The 25,613-nt window shown below is 33.8% G+C and overlaps 2 protein-coding genes across 2 annotated transcripts; both read right to left on the reverse strand.

Annotated features, from left to right (window-relative positions):
- Positions 1-2,342: 2,342 nt before the first annotated feature.
- Positions 2,343-7,372, reverse strand: LOC110691428 (ras-related protein RABA4d-like). Its single transcript, XM_021868352.1, has 2 exons — positions 6,709-7,372; positions 2,343-3,215 (listed from the first exon to the last, which is right to left on the reverse strand). The coding sequence occupies exons 1-2, from the start codon at positions 6,933-6,935 to the stop codon at positions 2,768-2,770; spliced, it is 675 nt and encodes a 224-aa protein (XP_021724044.1). The 5' UTR covers positions 6,936-7,372; the 3' UTR covers positions 2,343-2,767.
- Positions 7,373-8,631: 1,259 nt separating this feature from the next.
- LOC110691429 (transcription factor bHLH130-like) lies at positions 8,632-13,350 on the reverse strand. Its single transcript, XM_021868353.1, has 6 exons — positions 12,024-13,350; positions 9,881-10,146; positions 9,627-9,797; positions 9,484-9,549; positions 9,335-9,403; positions 8,632-9,063 (listed from the first exon to the last, which is right to left on the reverse strand). Exons 1-6 carry the CDS (start codon positions 12,427-12,429, stop codon positions 9,022-9,024), a joined length of 1,020 nt encoding a protein of 339 aa, XP_021724045.1. The 5' UTR covers positions 12,430-13,350; the 3' UTR covers positions 8,632-9,021.
- Positions 13,351-25,613: the final 12,263 nt, after the last annotated feature.

Raw genomic sequence — 25,613 nt, forward strand, 5'->3', positions numbered from 1 at the left:
ACTACTTATATGATTCATAGTAATTTGTATGAGATTATGTTTGTTTGGATGATTAGAAAGTGTTTCACGAAATTTCACTAATCAGATCTATAAGGTTCCATAAAGTCAATGTATTAACAAGGATCATAAGTATCATATGGAGCATAATAAAAGGCAAAAGGTTGTAACATAAAGATATAATCTGTGCACTAAGGTTCACAACTCTAAGAGACAGAGAATCCAATGTAAAATGATGATGATGTCCCAAAATTAAGTATAGGAGAAAGTTTGTGCGTAAGACACTTGGATTATATGCTCAAGTTATGAAAGAGTGCGATTCACCTAATGACCAATATGGCACTAACTAAACCTCACACAAACGAGAAAATTCAAGTTAGGACATGTTCTCATTGACTGAGCTGGACTGAACTGAATTGAATTGAATTTCAACGTATGAGAACATGCCCTTAATATCCATGATAAACGAGTATTGTTTATATCGTGGCAAAATTTTAATAAAAGTCCGTTGATTTTCGTGCTGGACCAATAAACAATTGTTTTCTCAGCAAAAGCTCTGACATTGGGCACATGGGCTTCAAAAAGAACACTTCACGCCGTTATTGCTCCATCCATCTACCTTGACCCAGCTTTGAGGGTGAGTTAAGCTCACTCTTGCAATTGTCTTCATCTTTGTCATGAGAGAGAAACAAAAAGGCAAGCTCACATAGTACATGAAAATGGCTTTGTAAAACCTTTAATGGAGAAATCGAGAAGCACGAACAACTTCAATGGAGAAGGAAGCAAACCTTGCCCTTAAGGGTTAACCACGCCCCAATTTCTCTAATTTTTCTAGGGTTTTTCGTTTAATTCGACGGCGAAACCGTCAGAAATTCGTCGCCGAAAAGGTAAAAGAGGGTGAAGAAGATAGGGGACAATAAGTTACTAGGTAATGTCAAGCATTCAAGCATGGAGCCATGGCGATTGCCGATTGGTGGCTTCGACTTTTCATTTTTTCGGATCGGAAGATGCAAAATTCCAGTTTGTGTACTATTGTTGGAGATTTTCAGTCTCTAACCATGGTTAGTGTTATCCTCTTAACGCCCATCTAACAGCATAAGTCCATCCAACTAATGTTAACAAAATTACCCTTACTTTTACATGCGAAAAGTCGAATTTATCCTGATACAAACAACCCTTGTTTGTATCAGATATTAACCTGGGCATGCTCCACACAAACCTATAGCATCGATCCAAACAAGAAGACAATGTTAGATATATACTAGATCTGCTGATGGGAGATGCAATGCAAAGGAAGGAAAAGTATTAGTGCATAGGTCCTATGTATTTAGCATGCACATAGGATGGCGTTTTTGTAAATAATGAAAACGTGATGGTGGAAAATATGACGGTAAAATGTACCACTACATGCATAATAGTACATAAAAAGTACTATTCAAACAACTTATACTTTAATGGTACATTATACATGCATAATAGTACACAAAAATGTACCACTGTATCATTAAGAGAGAAAAAATGTACCACCGAATCCTAGATTGCTCCCTACGTGCATGCCAAATACATAGGTCTTATGCGCCTAGATGCACTCAATTTCTCATAGCAGCAGCACCAACCTCCCCAATGCAATAGCTGAGACGACCACGACCACGTTCTTGCTACCAACACCTCCCTACTCTATCCTACACCACACCATTTCTTATCCTACACTACTCCAACTTCATCTTCCACAATCTTCCTCACGCTGCTCTCCTTGTCACCAACATAATTTCCGGAAATTGAAGCTCCTACGAGGGTTTAGTGAGAAAGTTTTTGAAGGAAAAGGGGCTGTGCAGGCGCTAGCCTGGGCATTTGGGCAGAGGGGGCAGCGTTAGGCGGCAAGCCTGGGCGCAGTTGGCTAGTAGTCTAAGGTGGCAACATGGAGGAGAGAGAGGGAAGATGAGAGAACTGGCTGACACAGTGAAGGTGGCTGATTTCAGGGTAATTCATTAAAAGGAAAATGTGGTTGTGGCTTGCAGTCACCAGCCATGCGTGGGTGGAGGAATAGCCGAATAGGTGGTCAGGTTGGAGAAGAGAAAGTATGTAACACATGTTAAAGGATAAATAAAGAAGCATAACCAAATGAATGTATTACAAATTTTACACCAAATGAGATAACTACAACGATTTGATTCAGATAAGCAATGCAATTGCAGCAGATGGTTTGGTCACATGCGGATATTTTCTCTCATGTCATACTGGAAATATGATTCAGTAGCAGTAGCCAGCAGTTCTGCAGCTGAACAAACTTGAGACAATAGTCAAAAAAAAAATAGTAATAAAAATTTGAGATTAAGCTGTCGAAATCTGAGCAATATCGGATGCATATTATATAAGTCAATAATACATAATGTGAACTCAAAATGATCCAGAAGTGTAACAGGCTAACAGCCCCTACATTCAAAAGAAAACTAATGAAACTAACCCCAAAGATATAATTCAGGGAAGACAAGTATAAACTTTTAACTATTTCTCATGTCCTAAAATCCACTAAAAGACCTGAAGTTTTTTTGATTTTTGAAACAATTTCTATAATGAGAATCCTGAAATACATACCAGTTATCATCTTCTGAAAGAAGATATATCCTTGTACGAAGATTTTAAAGATCTATACAGAATAACATCCTAAATTCATTCGATTGCTCGTCACTATTTGCTATAGAATCTCCCTGTCAAAACCGTTTTTTACGCCCAAAAATTTTTGAAAAGAAAAAAGAATCCAAGCGACAGTTCAAGTACAACATCCTCCTCCTCCTTTCCCTTGGTTATTTATCTCAGGTCCTGGAACAATAATCTGGGTTCCCTTTAGAAGAGCTGCATTACTGCTCGCATCATGATCACCGTTGACAGTAAGAGTTTTCTTACTGACTGTTCTGTATATCTCAGTCAGAACGGTTAAGAAAGCCGTCTCAACATTGGTGGAATCTAGAGCAGACGTCTCCATAAAGAAAAGATTCTCTCTCTCAGCAAACTCCTTTGCATCTTCAACCGGCACTGCCCGAAGAGAAGCCAAGTCACACTTGTTTCCAATAAGCATGATCACGATATTTTTATCGGCATGCCCCCTCAACTCATCTAGCCATCTAGCAATGTGGTCAAATGATTGGCGCTTGGTCATGTCATATACTAACATTGCTCCGACTGCTCCTCTGTAATATGCACTTGTAACAGCTCGATACCTGAATGTGGGAGATGATTAGCAGAAGAGAACGCTAAACAAAAATCATTTAAAAAAAAATCAGCAAGAAACAGAAACATTTGGGGTTATTCAACAAATGGGAATGGCATCCTCTTTCTTTCATTTTCCACAGCATACATTACTAACAGGTTTGATACATAAGGTTTAAGCTAAGATGATTATTAAAGCATATACAAAGAGCAGATGAGAAAGCTAAAGGGAATCAGCAAGTACAAGTGAATCATGGGAACATTTTGTCATTCCACAAGCTAAAAACCATGGCTTTGTATCTTAATTGATACATGGGATATAGGCCAATATGTATCAATTAAACATGCTGAATCAAAACTTCTCAAGTTGTGAAGGACTCTGTCATATCACCTGATACTGTTGATACAGAGCTGTGGTGGCCTATACAAACTGAAAAAGCTGATATAACTGATATATAATCAATCAGACTGACACAACACCATGATCCTTTACATGTCACCAGTCACCACTAAGTATTCTTCCATGGTGTGAAATATTGACTGACTGTGACTGTGACTGTGATTGTATCCAAACTAAAAAAGCTAAGGATTTTGTTTGTATAACTATGTTGCTCAAGTAAGCACCTTGTTAATAGACCTTGACCAACACCAGACAAAGCTTACATACAAGACTTTTTATAATGAAAAAGAAAGTAAGACTCTTGCTAAGATAACCATTAAAAGCTTTGCTAAAATACGGCCATAAGAAGCTCTAAAAAGAACAAGTACATGTTTATACATTAATAAATAACAAACTAATTTAGTAGAAGTTTTGATGGAGATCGTGAATAATTCCATACAATCATCACAACCATCAAAATAACCTCCTGAACATCCAAAGGAGAATTTCTAGAATGAACTTTGCACCAATTAACTTCAGATGACCACTCATAAAGAAAAAAAACAAACAAACAAAAAAACACCAAGCAAATAATCCTTATTTTCACGCGAGAACTCTCAACTAAAACTAGAGTTGAGAACTTGAGATCAAAACATGTTTTCCTTTGATTTTTAATTTTTATTTTTCTGAATTGCTGCCTTGGTGGTTGGTGCAATGGTGCTCATCAAACTCCCATAAAGTGTCACTGGATAAAGAGAAAAAAAAATCCTAGATGATGTTTTCATCAACTATAATAAACTTTTAACCAAATCTTTTACAGTGTGTTTGAATGAAGGAATTGAAAGAGATGGGACTATGGGAGAGTAAAAGGTGAATATCCTAGATGATAATTTTCATCAACTTTTACTCAATTTGAAGCTTCATCTTCCACTACACTAAACTACATGTTTTCATCCTTGTTTCAATATTTTCAAGCATCGTCCTCTTTCATTGTGATACTGTCTGCATGTTTAATGACTAAATAATGCCAATCTAATATCCAGATCTAAGACTGCATTATGTGACACTAGTGTTAGCTGGAAAGCATACGTTCTGCCATTCTAGTACTCGAAACAATTATGCAATATAAATCACTTTTGGTTAAACAATCCCTATGATCAATGGTATCAAATTTTGTATTTTGTATGCACGTTCCAGAACATGGTAAGTAGATAAGAAAGGAAGCACAATAGGAAACACTGATTGACATACAAAATAAAAAGCTTGAATTTCAGTAATAGGATGAACAAAATTGGTTGTCATAGACAAGGAAGGAGTGAGAAATTAGGAAACACTGAGAGCTGATAAATGTCCAGCAACGGAGGAGAAAGAGATTCTGGTAACTAGATCTCTACAGCTGTTTAAGGAAAAATTCCCAGTATTCATTACCCTGCTTTCAAAAAAAAGTTACAGGAGATTTCAAATGTGGGCAATTACTTGTCTTTCAAAAAAAAAAAAAATTTGGCAATTACTTTTTCACTAAGTGGAATAAGACTATAAGGGCTAATTGGTGTTTGCATACAGCACCAAAGCATGGAACAATAACTGTCAGCATCTTGCTATGTTGGAAATTAATTTCATTGTCAAGGATTTTGTTTGGACATTCTTTAGAGGATCCAAATATTGTTAATTAAAATTTTATTGCTAAGTAGAACAAGTTGTTGATGCTGAGAACAAAGTGAATCACAGCTAAAAGCGACATCATTACCCAGTCAAACACCCCCCCCCCCTCTTTTCCAAACCCAGAAGGCCCCAACCACAGGTCCAAAACCCATAAAAGAGAAGAAATTCTCAGAAACCTCCTCAAAAGAGCTAGAGAACATTAGCGAGTAAGATGAAGAGTCACAAAATGAAGAGAGGAACAAAAAGATGCAATAATATAAAGCCATCAACATTTTGATCCTCTAGAGAATGTCCAAACAAAATCCTTAGATCATGGCCCCATACTAGTGTAGACAAACAAGTGAAATGACCGATAAGTAGTTTTCTTTTTTCTGGTAAATTATCACTACATATATATTCTAAAGACTATCGCAACAAAAGAAGCAATTTAAAATAATGAAAACTGATAACAACTTAAAGAGGGAGCACATAAAACATGTGCACAATACCAAGGTAATATGAAGGCCATATATAGCCCAAACAAACAGATAAACCAGGACCATATTTCTAGCTACCAACAAAATCTATTGAGCAGATAATTACAAGATACGGTAGCACTTCGCTTTCCTAAAAAGACACAGAGACCCGTATCCAGCTTTCTCTTATCAAAATCTTTTTTCCCCACATAAATCACATGTTGTGTATCAACATCACACAAAAACATTTGATCAAAGGGTACTTCATCACGAATAGCAAAAAAGTTGATAGAATGAGAACTAAATTGCTTATATCATGGCGAGTATAAATTTACAATTCAACATCATAAATAGTCATGATGTATATCCACTTACCACCCAAAAGTCAAATCGTTATCCAACTATCATTCACCTAACTTCTCTTTCACCATTGAGTATATTTTCACCTCGAATTCTATTACGAACTTTAAACACATGCAGAGTGAGGCAAAAGGCTGATAACATTGTTCGACTAGCATTCTAATAAAATCAGCAGTATAAAGAGAAGAACTAAGACATTATAATGATTAACCCATACGTATCAAATCAAGTAAATATTCAATTTTCTTTGCAACTTGAGCACTTCATTCCAACTCAACAAACCCACATTTGAATAAACTCAAACATCCTAATAATATATGAAAATTACACACCCAAATTAAATCGAAACAAAAGATGAAGGTAACATCAAATAGCTAACTACAATCCCCTAATCATCACCTAAAAACAATCCTTGAAAAAGCTAAACAAGGCCACAATTGCTGCAATTCTACACCATACTTTTATAAGCCACAAACATACAGCAGCAGCAGCAACAACATCAATAAAAACAAAGATCATATCAAAATGAAAAGCAACAAAATGATGATCAACCTACAAAATGGGCATTTTACAATTGATCATAAAATGAAATTTTTCAACATGAAAAATATTAACAAAATAATAAGCTAGAAAATGAAATTTGCAAACCTTTCTTGGCCAGCAGTATCCCATATCTGAGCCTTGACGATCTTTTGATCAATCACAAGGGTTTTTGTCTGAAATTCAACCCCAATTGTTGCTTTCGAATCAACACTAAATTCATTCCTCGCAAATCGAGCTAAAAGCTGGGATTTCCCAACAGCTGAATCCCCAATTAATACCACCTTAAAAACATAATCGATTTTCTGATTAAAATCTCCATATAAATTCGACATTCTTTTTTTCGATCAAACAATAATCTTCAAAAATCTAATCCAATCCCCTTAAAATATTATCAAATTCGCTTATAAATGATCGCAGTATTAGGATTATACGCAATCAATTCTTACACCAAGATCGAAAATCAAACAACCAAAATTTCTGGGTAAATTGTGATCAAATTCAAGTTAAAAAAATGGCAGATGGTTCGATCGATAGAATAGGGTTAGGGTTTGAGGATCAAATAAAAATTGAGAAAATTTGATGAATTTGTTGAGAGAAGAGGATCAATTGGAAAACTGGAAAAGAGGAGAGAGAAAAAGAGAGCGAGCAACGGCTGAAGCGGGACCCATTAACGGCTTTTTCCTACCTTCCATTGGAACATTTTTAGAGTGGAGGATCATTACATTTGCGTAACTCTAAATTAATTTAATTTTCTTCTTTTAATTAATTATAATGTGAAGCCCAATTTGTAATTTGACTTCTCTTTTAAGGGCTTATATGCCAACATGACCAATATTTAAGGTTTCGATATTGTGATCCAAGTTTGACTTGATTTAGAAATTTGGATTCAAAATTGATCATATTTGAACGCGAGTTAAATTATTAGTTTTTATTTATTGAAAAACTTATCATGTTTTGGCCTAGTTGGTTTGCTTCGATTGTGCATTTTTTGTGTGTCAATTATGGTGTGGACTCATGCATTCAGCTTAAATTGACATAATGTTTTTTAGCGCGTGAGCTTGACTAGTTGGCAACTATTTTTACTGGATTATTTTTGTAAATCAAAGATTTAAGGAAAGAGCATTGAAAAAGAAATTGAAAAGGCAACTTTACAATAACAAGGAAATAATATATAAAATGAATAAGCATTAGAACCCAATCAGTAGCCATAAACTTGCTTTTCTAAATCAAGTTAAGTACTTCGACCTATATTTCGAAATGACCCAACCGAAAAAATTCAAACCTGAATATGATCCAATTAAAAAGGTTAGTCCTCAAACCAATTGACAATGTAACTGTGCTATGCTTAGCAATAGCAAGATGTGTTACGTTTCTTTCACCAACTCCATAGATCTATCTAGTCTAATATGGAAACATACATATTACTCCGTACTATTGCCCTATTGAATCGTGCCCTAAAAAAAGGTAGACATCTAGGAAAGCTAAGGTAATTTAACTAAAAATATTGATTAATTTGTAAAGCTTTATAATTTTAGTGACATCCATAAATAATTAAGTATATTACTAGTGATCAAAGTAGAATATAAAATGCAATCATCTCTTAAGCTTAGAGCATGCCCAATGGTTAACTAATTGGGTTGGTTATTAGGAGAGAGAAAGTGAAAAAATAATAAAAAATTGAAGAGAGAGAAAAAGTTGAGGGAATATTTCAATTACCTGGTTATTCTCATAATCGGTTATTTGGGGTTGGTTATGCAATAAAATATTGTAAATGGGTGAGTTTTTATAATTGTATTTATTTTATATCGATCAGTTACATATTTAGAGACCGCGAAAAGTCAATGACCTGATGCAATAAGGGACCGCGAGACGGAATACAATATGTTGTTCTAGTCTTTCATACCATGATGTCATGTTAGTCCACCAACCAGACAGCAATCAAACTATGTACTTATCAAGGTTCTTGTTTTCTTAAACTTTCATTGCTTCAATCATCAAGTTAGTTGCAAAGGCTAAGCAAGTTGATAATGCCTCAAAGATATCAAAATTGGAAAATTTATAATAATAAATTATCCTATTATTGAGATACGTAAATCCCTAGTAAGGAAATTGCTAGATTCTATACAGATTAATTGCATACTTATGATCCTTATTTTTTTCTTCCACATACATGGAAATTTAGCAATAACAATTCAACAAAATCTACACTGCTAACAAGGTATCAAAGATCCTCCACATCCTTTGGACGAGAGCAGAAAGGAACCTGAAGTACAGTTGAAAATACCCTACATATTACTGAGTATATGTATATATGCTACCATGCTGCTACTGCTTCCTCTTGATCATCCATCTAAGTGCATCGATTTGCAAGGGAATAAGATTAATTATTACTATGCTATGCTGTTGAGAATTGCTGATTTAGATAACACACTTGCACTTGGCTCGACTGTCACTTAAAACCTGCAAACAGACGGATACTGTCATTATAAGTTGGATACAACACCCCAAGATCATTTTGGTTGTTTACAAGAAATTATCCATTTGCAGAGCTAGTTATTAGGCTTCTAGAAAGGAGCGATGTCTTTAAGACTCTTGATGAGCAAATTGCTATGGCACTATTGGCATTTCGCCCTCTATTAGCTAGCCAGATTATTTACCTAATAATTGAAAGAGAATACAAATCCAATGTGCATCTGATTACAAGAGAATTAGGAGAACAAGCTCTTGTTACCTTATACTGATTTTGAAGATTTTTGATATAATCAACAGCTAAATCCAGCATGTCCGATGTATTGGTTTGCTATATCAGAAAACAGAAATATTAATAGGCATTTACAGCAGAAACATGTTAATTTGGAAGCAAATTCTACATGGACCAACCTTGTCCATGTTTGGAACGAGGTCTTGTAATTTCCTCATTCGTTCACTGATCCTGTTTCTTCTCATCTGAAATCAGACATATAATTGTCATTATCCAGTATCATGATTAATTTCATTACAACTAATGATCGTATTAAGCTTACCCTTTCAGCGATACTTCTAGGGTGTGTTGCACAACCTCTTTTCGCTCTGACCTTACAAGGAACCACGTCCTGGAAATGTAGCAACTTCTCGACAGCAGCCATCTCAGCTGAAGTCTTTGGCAAGCTCAAATGATGTGTCAATCCAGCAGATCGGCTTGTGATACCACCATTCTAGTAATCATTTGAGCATCAATATTAGAGTGCTACTATGAGTTAAGTTCAAGAAGGGAACATTCCTATGTTAAGATGTTTACCTCAGAAAGATGAAGAGATGCATCTGAAGTAGAATCATTCCAAGGAACGAAAGGGTATCCTGTAGGACTAGTACTGTCAAACCCTGCATCACTTTCGTGGTTTCTGAACTTCCCTTCATCTGCACTTGTTTCCTTTACAATTTCATTTCCTAGCTCAGGAATTCGTGGCATAAGGCTCATATTCAGCCTACTTGCACGAGGACTAGATTCACCACTAGTACCGTTCCCTACTCTGAAGTTCCCGATACCCCTCATAATTGTGTACCCTAGAAGTTTTCGTGAAGAGCTTAGCAACAACATAATTAATATAATACTTGACATCTACATTAACATACCTAGCAGAACTTCGTTAAGAAGACACAGATTAGAGGTAGATGCATCGAAAAATTACTCTACTTGTAGCAAGTTACGTTCACATAATGCTTATACGGAATTATATTCTCAACATAATCCAAGCACTGTCATTAAGTACGATTTCAGATAAGCTCAAACTGCTAATCAAAAATCATTCTCTAACCAAACACCCAATTTGCATGAAATAAGATATGCTAAAATAGTAACATGACCAACTTAAGATATTGCATGAAATAAGATTAATAGCTAAAGATAAATGGTGCATAAGCAAAGGTTCAAAACAAGGATAGAATAAGAAATCTGTTTAATAATTTATTGAACTCCCTTGATGTTACTATAAAAACTCATTTCTACCTTTTGCATCTTATCTATTTATAGTAACATTTTTTGTTACGCGTTTACGCCTTCTCGGGCCTTCTTTAACTTAAGATTAACCTAGCAGCTTTCCTTATTTTTGCCTCAAGATATACTAAATTCTATACATTGCAATTAGCCTAAACTCTTCTCCAATGTCTCCCTCCTGCCTACAGTAGTACTTCATTTTTTCAGTTTTATTATTATAACAATATTTTGGAGTTATAGTCAAACATGTCAAGTCAATATAGTTTGGAGTTATACAACTAAAATTTCAAATAAGGCACAGTACAAAATAAAGAGCAAGAACAGATTTTAGTGGACCCTCTATTGAACACCAAAAACTAGCGTCCTCCACAAAATAAGATAAAACTGTCATATAAAACAATTCAGTAAAAAATTTTTTTTAAGAATTATATGAAATGGAGGTAGTACTTTAGTTTAAGAATTATATAATCACAATTTCACATTAATTGCAATGATTAGTCATATAAAATACTTTAGTAAAAAATTTTGTTTAAAAATTATATGATCTCAGTTTCATATTAATTGCAATTATTAGACATTTTTCCTATCTACTTTATGTCAAATCATTTTAAATAATATGAAATGGATGTAGTACTTTAGTTGGTTAAAGCATAGACGGATTCAAGGACGGACCTACTAGGGCCATGTTCCACCCCAAGCCCAGAAAATTTTAAAGTTGTGTAACTAATAACATAGAAAATGGGCAAGCAGAGTTGGTTTTTCACATTTAGATAAAGGGTTTTTTTTTCTGATTTGTTAATTGATTTTTTGTTTTTGCCTGCTTCCATTGAAATAAATTACAGTTTACGGTCCACACTATGTAAAATTCCTGGATCAGACAATGATTTAAATTCTTAAAAGGCAATACCCAAGACTTAAAAATAAATCTAAAAAAAATAGCAATATTAAGCCCCTATCTTAAGGCGGCAGGATAAGGATATACAATTAACTCTGTTGTACTATGTACTGTACATCTTAATTAGTGACCTTACCCTGTACCCACTATTATTATTATTGTTTTTTTAGAGCGAGTCTTCAAAAATGGTCATATAGACTAGTAGACGAAATTTGATCTTGATTGCAATTTTATAAATCACTCTTCAAGACTTTAATCAATTAAAACTGGCTAACACAATTAAGCTAGGTAGCATTCACACTATTATTGCTAATATTCACTCTTTACTTTTGGTATTAATTACTAAGCTGATGATGTAATATAGAATGAATAATTTTTTAAACAAGGTGGGTCTCTCTCTCTGCATTGAAATTTCCTCACAGGCACCGTGACAACTAAATCCGAACAAATATACTCCGTAATACATACGGAGTAACACAACACCAATACTCAATCTGGAAACTTAAATTAATATTGCAAAAATTTACCAAAAACAAATTAAGAAATAGTTACCATTTTGGGTGTTATTAAGATGATTGAAGAATCCAGCAGGGGAGCTACTCTGGCGATTAAGATTCAAACCACAATTACCCTGTCTCGTCGTCAAGAGATTGATTGTTGATCGATCCATTGAACTTGAGGTATTTATCTTCGGATATTGAGGAGGTAACTGACTACTCTGTTCGCCACCGCCACCGCCGCCGCTGCCTACCATTAGATTCTGAGGCTTTCTTTCATATGATTCAAAAAAATCATCTGTAATTCTGCCATTGAACTTCTCAGAATCACTGGAATTTTGGGTTAATTCATTGAATAAAGAACTTGGAGCAGAGCGAAATCGCAATAACCCGGAATTATTCTGCTGTTGTTGATGATGATGATTATGACTAAGGAATTGGGGTTCTATATAAGAATCCATAACACCAAAAGCTAAAAGAGGAAAGTATATATTGTTGCAAAGATTTCTTTACTATTTTTAGATGATTGAAAAATAAAAATAAAAATAAAAAAAACTGAGTAATAAGAAATAATCAAAGGTTTCTATAATCGGAAAAATTCTAAAATAAGTGTTGACTTTAGTTTATAATCACCACTAATACCAAATGAGTAGTGACGGATCTAAGAATTTGGAACAAACTTCAAAAGAGGAAAAGGAGGACAAAGTTGACACGGGTCAACGAGATGTTATACTCCCTCCGTTTCAGAATAACTGCGATGTTATACTCCCACCGTTTCAGAATAACTGCGATAGCTTATTAGTTATTACAAGGATTGTCATAGTTTGAGCCCTTTGAGGTAAGTTTAGGATTGAAAGGGTGTAAGACTAAGAGAGAGAGGAATAAAAGTAGGAGGGGACAAAGGGGGCCTAGATTTTGTCTACACCGAATCTAATTGCAAGATTTGGGAGATAATGAGAGGTACACACAAATACAAGGTAGTAATATTGTGTTAGATTGTTATGTTAGCGCTATGTATATCATTTTCCTAAAATTGATTAACGTTTTGTGTTAGCGATGCGAGAAGAGAGCAGCAGTAAAAGCAAAGGGAAGGGAGAAAGAGAGAGGAGGTAGGAGAAAGCGAAGGCTGCGGAGGTGGTGGGTGGGTTGATGAAAGTGATAACAATGAAGAAGACAGCCACAAAAAATTAAAAATATTAAAGAAAAGAAAATGAAAATAAAAGGAGAATTTGTGGGTTTTTATTTAATTGATGTAGAAAATAATGGGAGTTTGAAATGTATTTCCTAAAGAGGAAGTAGTTTCCACAAATGCGAAGCATATCTTTCATTTATTCCTTTCTCCTTTGGTTGTCTCCATGTCTTGCTCATCCCGCGCCGCCACCCTTCACCACTCTTTTCTTTTTCTTTTTCTTTTTCTTTTTGTTTTAACATAAATTAGGAACCATTCTTTTTTTTCTTTTCTTTTTTTATTTTACATTTATGTTTTTTGTATTTTACGGCACACGTAAAGCTATACAAAAACTAGAATAGACCCGATCTACAATAACTTATTGTAGACTCAACCTTCTTATATACCATACGAATGTGATTATATCATACGAGATGTGATTATATTACTACAAAAGTGATTATATCATTTTGAAACTGTTATGTAAATATATAACTCAAAAAGTGAATTTATCATTATAAAAAGTATCAAATAGTAAATTACATCATTCAAAACATGTTTTTTAAATTTTATCATCCTACAGATAATTATATAATCTCATTAAATGGTTTAATATGAGATTATATAATTCAAAAATATGACTCACAAAAAGATAATTATATCATCTAAAAAGGTGATTATATCATACAGAATGTGATTATATTATTTGAAAGTGTCAAATTTTGGGGCTACAATAATTTATTGTAGACCGGGTCCATACAAGACCAATTGGTAAAGCTAAGCCTATAAAGCCCCACCAATTACTAAACTAAGTTTAATCTAATTGTTCCTTTAAAAAAAAAAGTTTAATATAATTGTAAGGATTCTATCTTCCAATTTTGAGAATAGGGTAACGACACTTTAAGAAAGAAGATCTCTTACCATTTTCCCCTCACTCTTAAAGTCTCTAACCTGCATATATCAGACCAAAAACCTGTAGAGGTTAAGGTACAGTTAGGTTCATTCTCCTTACCTTAAAAAAATATATATCTTCTCGAGGTTTTTTTAGTGCAACACTTGACCATTATTTTCTTAAATCGCTATAACTATTTGATAGGCCGTCAAGCCTACCAAAGATAAAGTCCTATCTTGGTCTCACTAGCTAATAGCAAGGGTAAGAAAGGGTCGTACCTAAAGGAGGCGTTGAATCAATCACCGAGATAATATCGTTTAAATAAGCTAAATGAAGTCGAAATTGGGTTGGTTTCAGTAACTTCTACTAATTAAATCAACTAACACTAAGAGGAGATTAACAATAATTAGAGGGTTCTAGGGCTCGGGTTATACCACTCAACTTCATCACAAATCACAATTAGCGTGTAACAATCAAGGTAAATTAAAATGAAAATATAGGGGAAGTCATCTAAAGCATCCAACTACTCTCTCAAACTAGATGGATTAATTACTTGAATTATGAATACAACCTACTCTTGTGGTCACAAAGCATAAAACAAGTATTAAAGCATAATTACGATGACAAAAACATTCCCTTGACTTGAAATTCTTATTCTCATGGCATTTCAAGTCAATTAAGCATAAGGGAGCTAACTCAAATTCATCTCGATCCTTCGTTGAGAAAGCTTGGGTAAATAGTTCTAGCAATCTCCATATACAAGAACTAAGCAATTAAACCACTTAAGCTCAACTAATTAACACCCAACAACTACCAAATTAGCACATGCAACAAGTAATTAGTGACTACAGTGAAGGTTTTACCCAAACCCTAGAAAATTAGACTACTCACAATCCATGGAGATTAAAAGCAATTAAGAATTCAAGGAATTCATGAACAAGATTTAGACTAAAGATTAAGCTAAATAACAATCTAAGCATACAAGAATTAAGAAAATATTTAGCAATTAAAGCAATTAAAATGGAAGAGAAGAGTAAGAAATGTTACCATAAGCTTCAGCTTTGAATAACAATGGTGGAATTTATCTTCTACAATGATTGAGATTGAAATTTCCAAGCTAATAATTAAGATAACTAATGATTTGAGAGTTTTTGTGTTTCTAAGATTACAAACTAAGAGAAAATCTCTAAAAACTTGGATGATGTACAAATGAGCTCAAGGGGTTATTTATAAGACCCCCAAATAAAAAAGACGGAGAAACAAGATTCGGGCAGGCTTGCACGGACGTGCCAGGCTTGGCACGGACGTGCAGCCTAAGTTGCACGGACGTGCCACCCTATGCAAAGACAGAGGATTAGAAGCAGTTTGTTCCTGTTTTGGCATGGAAATCTTGCGCGGATGTGCCAAGTATGGCACAGACGTAAAGGCCTTGAAATGCATAATCAGTTGTGAAACTGATTTGGGCTGGACAAGCTGCACGGACGTGCTGAGTATCCTGCACGGACGTGCTGAGTATCCTGCACGGACGTGCCTAACTCTGCACGGTCGTGCAAGCTTTGAATGCCACAAGCAGAAACTTCTGATCGTCTTAAAACACTCCTGCACGAACGTGAAAGGTATGACATGGCCGTGCAGGCTCTCTTAGGCCCTTTTCTTCACCTTTTCTTTGGTTTGCTTGTTTGTCTTAGCTTCTATCCTTGGTTCAACATCCATATGTTTTAAATGATCGTCATTGGACCTAAAAACTCAACAAAAACAATAACAACTCGTGAAGCATAGGATACACAAAATTTGCATAATAATAGAGTAAAAGTGAACCAAAACATCATTTTATCAAGGAAACAAAGTTCAAAATCACCCTAAAATCATATCGAATATCAAGTTATCACTATTTTAACCCTTTATAGCATTATATCATTTGTTTTGTCAAAAATTCAAGCCTAATTCACAACTATCATAAGTGCAATAAGTTGAGTGAGGAATGAGGAGATTAAGGGATGGTTAGTCATGGGGATTTGATTCCTCGTTAAAGGGTTTAAGATTTATTGTAAATGAGTCGTGTTTAGGGTTTCTTGGAATTTAGGCCCCAATCAACTCTAAAAAGCCCCACTATAGGGTTTGCACCAAGGGCATTTATGTAGGGGTCGAGTTACTTTGTAATTCTTTTACAAATGGCCATATAGTGTGGTCAGCCGCACAAAAAAGGCATTGATAATGTTAATAATAATAATAATAATAATAATAATAATAAAATAAAAATAAAATAATAATAATAATAATAATTATAATTTCACGATATCCTTGTTGATATTTGTTTTCAGTTCAGGATTTCTGCTCGAAAGAGTATAATGTTGGGTTGACTGGAGGAAACGATGGAGCTCATCTTCGACTTACAGATGTGTTGCTTTATTCTTGCGATAGAAGCCTGGATGTGTGTGTTAACTTGACGGGGTCTTCTCCTTTAACACTATCAAAGATGGCTAATTTTGTTCCTGGTCATGTTGTGTCGGTTGCTGCTCAGCGAAAGCAGGACAAGTATGGGGCGTGTTGCAAGGCTACTGACTATGGTTTTATTCCCTTCTCTTTTTCTTCATTGGGGGAAATTAGAGAAGGATGTTGTTGAGTTGCTGAAGCAGGTTCAGGCGCTTGCAAGGACTCTAGATATAGGTGCTCGTGCAGCTGCTCAAATCTTTAACAGGATCGGGTTCGCTATAGCTGGAAGCAGGGGCAAAGCCAGGAATTGAAACCTAAGGGGGGCGAAACTTATACAAATAAAATAGTACTCCATATTATATTTTGTACGTTTTTTTCATTATTAAATTATTGTTCATGCACTAATACAATTACCTTTATTTGATCATATATATTTTTAAAACCACTTATTTTAACTTTTAATAATTATTAATACATCTGTTTCTTATGACTTGCACCAAAGGAATTTTTTTATATCTCACAATAATACCGCTTTTGTTGCAAATAATAAGAAACAGGGGTAATATTAAAGTTATCAATGGTTAATTTGTATAATATGATTATAAGTAGTGGTTCAAAAGTAAAATCAAGAAAAATGAATAAAATATTGGAATAAAATAGTAAATGGGCAAAATTAATTAAATGAAAGATGTAGTAACCAAAGAAAATATGCGAGAACTAATAAAAAAAACATTAGTATGGAGTACGTACTAAAATACATAATCAGAGGGAAAAAAATAGCATATTGCAACGATATGAATTACCACTAAGCTATAATTTTTTTGGTGTATTACTGTAAGAAACATTTACTATTTAACCTAATTTTAAATGGGGCCAGCAGTGAAAGATAAAAGAATTGGCGTTTGGGCCACGGGGGTCGGGCCTCCACCAGCCCCCCTTGGCTCCGCCACTTGTTAAAGGAGGGCCCATATTGTACCTCAGCTCTCCACTAATTTCTTGTAAATTGATTAACTTTATAGGTTTTTGTTAGTAATAATAATAATAATAATAATAATAATAATAATGGGATGGTGGGTATTGAACATCAACATAATGTTGTTCATGATACCCTTGTTGATATTTGTTTTCGGTCCGTGATTTCTGCTCGAAAGGAGGTTAACGTTGGGTTGACCGAAGGAAACGATGGGGCTCTTCGACCAGCGGATGTATTGCTTTATTCCTAGGACAGATGCCTTGATGTATGTGTTGACTTTACGGGATCTTCTCCTTTGACACAATCAGGATTGTCTGACTTCGTTCCTGATCGTGTTGCGTTAGTTGCGACTCAACGGAAGCAGGACAAGTATAGGACGCATTGCAGGGCTATTGGCTATGGGTTTCTTCCTTTTTTCTTTTTTTTTATTCTGGGAATTAGAGAAGGATGTTGTTGCTTTGCTAAAAATGGTTCAGGCGTTCCCTAGGATATTAGTGCTCTTGTAGTTGCTCACATCTTCACCAGGATCAGATTCGCTATAGCTAGAGGGGGTGGGAGGCTCAGATTGTGTCTCGGCTCTCAACTAATTTCTTGTAAATTGATTGACTTTGTAGGTTTTTGTTATTATTATTATTATTATTATCATTAATGATAATAACAATAATAACAACAACAACAACAATAATAACAATAATAATAATAATAATAATAATAATAATAATAATATCTACTCTACTATGTTCTGTTTGTTGTGTTATGCTCATAAGCTCAAAAGGAGATTACATTTATTCTTTAGGACATGACTTTGTAGGTTTTTGTTATTCTTTTTGATTACTTTTAACCTAAAGAATAACAAAAGAATACTTTGTAGTCGTGTTTGATTAATGTGGAACAAGTTAATGAAAAATAAGAACGAGAATAACATAAAGAAGATAAACAAATAACACAATGCAAAGATTTACGCAGTTTTAGACCTACATCCACGGGTAAGGGATTCGAGAGCTTATTCACTATATTAAAGAAAGAACGAGAGAATAATACAGGGAGTCGTAATCTAATGGCTCAAAAGGTATGATCTAATTGATCAACTAAAGGGTCCTTTTATGACACAAGGAAACTCTAATAAAATCCTAAATTGTTCCCAAGTATACTTAAATAGTTGTCATAGAAAAGATTAAATATTTGAAAATATTCTATAAGTTATCCTAGAATAATCAAACTACTGAGCTATAGCTCAACAGCTAGCTCAAGCTTGCCGCAAGTCTTCATAGGGCCGAGCTATAGCTCACTCGCCTAGAAGTATAGCTCGCCTGCTCGTCGCAATGTTCCAGCTTCGTCAGATTTTCGTAAAACGGCCATAATTTTCTTGTTTCTTATCGGAATTGGGCATATGACCTATTGTTGGAAAATTTTTGAAACAAGTTATTATCTCCAACTTAAATCATCTCAAATCACTTGTACCTTGAGAGATATCCCGCATTTAAAGTCAGCCCTACTAGATTTCGAGTCACAATTTAACACATGCAAACTACAACTATGATGATGGTTACATATTAACGTCACAGTTTCTTCCCATAAATCTTATACGAGTAAAATTAATGCAATGTTTAAAAGTTCAAAGTATTATCGGAGAAACTCATACATCTCAAACTAATTTTGTTCTTAAATTAACAAGTTATTTATTAAAGATTTTTCCTTATAAGTAGTACAAGTACGTCCATAATTTTGGTGTCGTACACATGCTTAGCGCATAAATGAAAGAATAAAAACAAAAACATGCACATGAGTTAGGTGAAAGAGCCAATCGCTTACGTTTGACTTCGATTAGGTTTTGGCGTTCAACTATGAACTTTCTGGAGAATGTGTCAAATCTTAATTTCTTATTCTATTATTCTATAAAGAAGATCACCTTCTTCCCTTTAGTCTCCTTAGTCCCTTAACTCTCTAAACTCTTATTAATTAGCTTAGTTTCTCTCAACTCAATCATTGAAGTAGATTAATTGAAGTTTGTATTCTCACTTTCAACATTTTCTCAACCTTGAAGCTTCATTAGTAATCTCTTTCCTCTATCTCTTACTCTTTATTTTCTGTTTTTTTAATTACTTTGAATTATATATTTCTCTTTTAATCTTGGTTAATTATTGTTGCATGTTCAATCTACTTTGTTCTTATTACTCTCTTCAATTTGTTAGATTTTATTTTGAACTTAGATATTATTGTTAGAATGTTCTTTACCATGTTTAGTGAGTAGTTAGTTAGCTAGGGGTTGGGTGAAGACCCAACCAAGCCATGGGTTGATTGACATTTGTGCTTGCATGTTCATTTTGGATTGATGATTGATTGTTAAAGAATTGGTTAATTGCATGTGTAATTGGATGGCCACTTATTGCTCATGTATTCACTTCTATGCTTGCATTGAAAGATGAGGTCTAGTTGTGAGCCCTTTCTTGTATGATTATGCTAAATTCCTCTTGATTACGGTCCCTTGTTTGAATGATGTAGTAGTCTTAGTTGCGGTAATTAGAAGAGAAATCCCAATTATTTGTGCCTTAGTACTATCTCGAACCGATCGAAAGACAAACCCGAGTTAGTAGACTACTTCCCATTGTTAAAACTTGGTTGGCCTATCTTGCTAGTTGAGTTTGGTTTAGGAATGTTTAGTGTTGTGGTTTCGAAAGAAGTGAACCTTTTCTTGTATGATTAGACCGAATTTCTATCTTGATTACGGTTCCTTGTTTGGATGATATAGTAGTCTTATTAGTTGCGGTAATTAGGAGAGAAATCCCAATTATTTGTGCCTTAGTACTATCTCGAACCGATCGAAAGACAAACCCGAGTTAGTAGTCTACTTCCCATTGTTAAAACTTGGTTGGCCTATCTTGCTAGTTGAGTTTGGTTTAAGAATGCTTAGTGTGGTGGCTTCGGTAGAAGACAATGTTGAGTGCCCTTTCTATCACCCAATTTGTGTACATACTTGCTTATTGTTTTGATTCATAGGTTTGGTTGGTGTCGATTCCCATTTCCCCCCCTAGTGTTTGTCTCCATAGTAGTTATTTAATCAAACCCCAAACTTGTGACCGAACTAGATTACAACCGTTTCATATTCTCGGTGTACTCATACCCATTCCCTGTGGATACGATCCTTTACTTACCCTAAACTTGTCTTAGGTTGGTTTAGGTAGAAATATTGTTTGGCTTGAGGGTGATTGTCCAACGACCGATATATCCCTCGACCAAAATGGCGCCATAATGATGATGAGACTCATGTGAGTATTTTTTACAATGTATACCAATAAGTTGGTATCTAATCTTGGCAAGTTTAAAATAAAGTTATTCTAATATATTTTGTAATTTATTTAAGTTTATTATTATTTTTTTAATCTAACAATGTTTGATATTAAAAAAAGAAAAGGATTTGGTGAGCAATAAATTGAAAATGACATTTGTATATTTTAGAGAGTCTCACTAATCATTGGGAAATTAGGCTTCACATGAGTTGCTAAATTGAGAAGTGGGTATGGTATCACAAAAAAAAAAAAACTCGTTTTGTATTTCAATACTCAAACTTGAGTCTCACCATTGAAAATGGTATTAACAATAATAATACATATGCTACACTTTATATACAAGTACTACTTTTGAATTTTATATCTAATAAATAATATTCAAAAATTGCACATATAATAATAATAATAATAATAATAATAATAATAATAATAATAATAATAAGTCAATAACCACTTGTTAATTAATATCACTTGGCTAGTTCATTGCTATAAGCCCTTAATGGAAGGATTTATTTGAGACTCATAATAAAGGTTCAGTCCCTAGTAATTTTTATAAGTGGAGTACTAGATAGGCTAGGGGTATGAAAAAAATCTACTCCATATAAGTTATCACTTATTAATAGTAATGTCAATGGTGCGGGACGGGGCGGATGTTGGTCTTTCCAACCCCATCCCCACCTAACATTTTCATCCCCAACCCCATCTCCATCCCCGCGGCGAATCCGATATTCATCCCCATCCCCGCGGCGGGTCCGATATTCATCCACATTCCCGCCCCGGCGGATACAACTCCAAAACCATCCCCGCCCCACCCTCCATTTGGATATCCATACCCACTTAATCCCCACCAAAGACCCACTTAATTCCCATCCAAAACCCACCTAATTTATAAGGATATAATAATAATAATAATAATAATAATAATAATTATTATTATTATTATTATTATTATTACAATAAAACATTCTTAATATTACACACATTTTTATTTATAATATAATTGTAGTACATTAAAAGTATTTTAATTAATATTTTATTTCACGTAATTATTTTATAAAACAGTATAAAAGTATATAATTTGCTTTTAAAGATATATAGATGTGGGTATGAGGTAGGGATGAGGTGGTGGGGCGGAGATGAGGCGAGTACAACTTAAAATCCACCCCCGCCCCATCACCCATGGCGGGTGTGGTTTTTATCCCTATCCCCACCCCATCACCCGCCAAACCGAGACTCATCCCCGCCCCATTGGAGTGGGGATAGGGCGGGTCTCCTACTTGACCCATCCCATATTTTAAAGGTAAGGTTGGTGGTTTAAACCCTTTACATTTTTGTTTAAAATCCGCCACTAATGATCGAGCCTCAATTAATTTTGACATTATTATGTGAATTGTGTTGCTCAAGCTATAGAGAAAGGAAAGAATGTAGAAATACTCGGTTTGTTAACGTCTGCACCATTTCTTAGCGGTCTTCAATTTAATGCATTTGTTTAATCATTAATAGTTTTAATCACTAATCTAATAACATAATACTCCCTCCGTCCCTTAATACAAAACCTCATTTTTTTTGGGTAAATCAAAATATAATGTTCTCTTTCTGTTTAAAGGTTGTATTTTTTGACATTATTACCCTCTTTTTATGAATTGTCATTTTTTTCCTTTACTTTTTTGTACTTTTAACATCAACTAGCCTTCTAACCCGTGCAATGCACGGATTGTTTATAGAAAGTTGTATTGAAAGGTAGTGATCGAGGAAATACCAATAAATCATTATGGGGTGTAATGTGTAATCTAAAATATAATTAAAGAAATTAGATTTTTAGGGCTCTAATTCAAAATGAGGCTTTAAAATAAGAAGGTGAAGTGACTAAAATTAAAGAGAGAAAAGGAAAAGGTTGAAATGAATAGGGGAGATGAATATGAAGCGTGTATGAAAAAGATGAAAATATAAGTTTAATGAAATAATTAAGATAGTGTAATAAAAAATTAAAAAAAATATACTTCGTATAAGAATACATGTGGCACATCTGGTGTAAAAGAAGCTAGAATAGTGTAATAGAATGGAGACATGTGTATTTTTCCGGCTAGAGTTTTTAAATACTAAGTATAGATTCCCAACATTTTCTCTCTCTATCACTTTATTTATTGTCAACTACTTTTTCTTTCTCTCTAACCCCACATGCCATTAATAGTTTTACTCCCTTCGTCCCTAAAAGAACGACCCGTTTAGCCTAATTTTAGTCCCAAAAAGAATGACCTATTTGATTTTTCTCAAGATCTATTCATTTTCCTTCTTTTTAAAAGTATCAGCTTGGCAATCTTGTGTATTTTAATTATATTGGTTGTTGTAAAACAATATTTTAATCTTATTGGCTAATAAAGCATCACATGGATTAATGCATTATTACATCATGTTTATTAGGCATAGGATAAAGATAAAAACTTACATCTAGGACTTTCTCTATCCAGATATTAATTGCAAATTATTGCTGACTTGTTTTTTCCCATCATATCATATCATATAACTAATATATAAAGCTAAACTTTTAGCCAGACCACGAGACAACGACACTTGACATTCCAACTTTTCGCCAAGTGTCACACCACGTTGGATGTACTTAGATAGACTTCATAAGATAAATTAATTAGTTTCAATCAAATTTGGATAGAATTTTAGAATAAAATTATTAGTTGAGAGTTTTATTTTCGATAAAATACCAATATTTCATAGGTATAAATTGAATTATAATTTTATTCAACAAAAAATATTAGATTATAACTCTAAAATATTTCATATGCATGAATTGAATTATAATTTTATTTACAAAAATATTACTTAGATTATAACTCTAAGAAAAATACCAATATTTTTTTTGGTGTTTAGAGAGCCCATAAGGACAGGGGTGAGAATTGATCCCAAAACCTGCTAGAATCGGGAGGGAAGCTCTAACCACTTGAGCTATCCCTCACTCTCATAAAATACCAATATTATTATTAGTCATTTACATGCCTACTACATAGTTTAAATCGTTACAAAAGCACATCAATTCCTAACTAATTGTGTATTAAAAATATATTTTGAAATTTGACATTTTGATTAAAAATTTATTTCAAAATTTAAAAAATAACTCGGGCATCGCACGGGTACAAAACTAGTAACTAATATATAAAGTTAAACTTTTATCCATGTCACAAAACAGCGACACTTGGCATTCCAACTTTTCGCCAAGTGTCGCGCCATCTTGAATAAATTTAAATAGATTTCGTAAGATAAAAAAGTTAGTTAAAATTTCCATTTTCAATCAAATTAGGATAGAATTTTATAATAAGATGATTAATTTAGAGGTTTATTTTCGATAAAATACCAAATAATAAACTTATAATTAGGCCATGAGACAACATCGTATAGCGTTTTAACTTTTCGTCAAGTGTCGTACCACGTTTGATAAATATAGATAGACTTTGTAGCAAAAAAAAAAATAATTTAGAATTCTACTTAATCAAATTGAACTATAATATAATTTTATCTTAAAAGTCCACAAACAACCCGGACATCGCACGGGGCACAAAACTAGTATATTTATTCTTGCAAATTAAGATTTTCATACCAGCGAAATAAACCTAAATGGATCGTTCTTTCGGAAAAGCAGGGAGTACAAAATTTACAATTTTCTTAATTCCCGCACTAAAACCAATTGTATAAAAAAAAAAAAACAAAAAACAATTGGCTTTGTATTTTTTGGCGAAACAAAGAGAATTTATTGGATATAAAGATTTTGGATAGTTCTTTTAATTTTTTATGTTTGACGGAAGACTTTTGAGTATTAATTGAGGCATAAATAAGTGTGTGAAAATTGTCATGTAATGAAGACAGATTCTTCGTTCAAGGCATAAAATTCGGGGTTCCACCGCTCATTCGTAATTTTGCTGCCGCACATCAGTAAATTAATAATGAAAAATAAAAAGGAAAAAAGTATTTTTTTTTTTTTTTGGACACAAAGGAAAAAAGTATATAAAGCTGTAAGGGCGCATATAAAAAACTTAAAATAGGAAGAATTGACAATAAATAAATATTTATTATACTGATATAATCGTAAATTGTCGATAAATTTGATGTTATGAAAATATAAGTTATACTACCTCCGTTACATATTATGTGCAACAAAAACATCAACAAAGACTCCTATACAAAATTTGTATGTGAGTGGTAAATGGAGAGAGAAATATAAAAAAACATGTGATGAGGAGAGAGATAGAGAGAAATGACAACAATAAAAGGAAAGAAAACATTTGTTATAAATACAATATTGCATGATAATTTTTTTTAAAGAAAAACTAGTTATTACACATTTGAGTCAAAGTTTTTATTTTTTTAATTTTTTTGGTGTTCGATCCGATTCACCTTTTGGGTTAATCTGGATTCAGGGACCAATTTTGGATGGTTAGGTTCCAATCTCCTTCCGATTATTGTTAAAGGGGACCGAACACATGTCATTCCTACCAAGTGTAGTCTCAATCATCACTGCACCAACAAACAATCGGTGCAGTCAAGTTTTATGAGCAATTGAGTATACGAAGATTAAAAAAAAAATTGGGGCAAGTACTTGACATTAGCATTAATACAAAATCTTAGATGTTCCGGTAAATTTAGAGTTATGATTGTTTATATGTTTTTATGGGGTTTTTTTCCCTCTTTTATGTTCAATTTATTACTCGTAGTTTTGTTCGTTTTCATAGTTATGTAAATGAATAAGATTGATAGAATCACTTATGTTCATTAGACTACTCATAATTGTATTGTTTTCTAAATGAAATTAAATGGTGGAACGAGTAAAAAATTAAATAGAGGTGCTACAAGATTAACCCCCGTGACAATGAGAGAGATGTGCGTAC

This window comes from Chenopodium quinoa, unplaced genomic scaffold (genome assembly GCF_001683475.1).
Source record: "Chenopodium quinoa cultivar QQ74 unplaced genomic scaffold, ASM168347v1, whole genome shotgun sequence".
NCBI classification, from domain to species: Eukaryota; Viridiplantae; Streptophyta; class Magnoliopsida; order Caryophyllales; family Amaranthaceae; genus Chenopodium; species Chenopodium quinoa.

Coding starts and splice junctions, on each gene's coding strand:
- LOC110691429 (XM_021868353.1), bottom strand. CDS start 12,429: ATGGATTCTTATATAGAACCCCAATTCCTTAGTCATAATCATCATCAT. Junction 9,404..9,483: donor TCGTTCCAAACATGGACAAG/GTTGGTCCATGT, acceptor TTTCTGATATAG/CAAACCAATACATCGGACAT. Junction 9,064..9,334: donor ATCTTCAAAATCAGTATAAG/GTAACAAGAGCT, acceptor GTCTGTTTGCAG/GTTTTAAGTGACAGTCGAGC.
- LOC110691428 (XM_021868352.1), bottom strand. CDS start 6,935: ATGTCGAATTTATATGGAGATTTTAATCAGAAAATCGATTATGTTTTT. Junction 3,216..6,708: donor GATACTGCTGGCCAAGAAAG/GTTTGCAAATTT, acceptor TCCCACATTCAG/GTATCGAGCTGTTACAAGTG.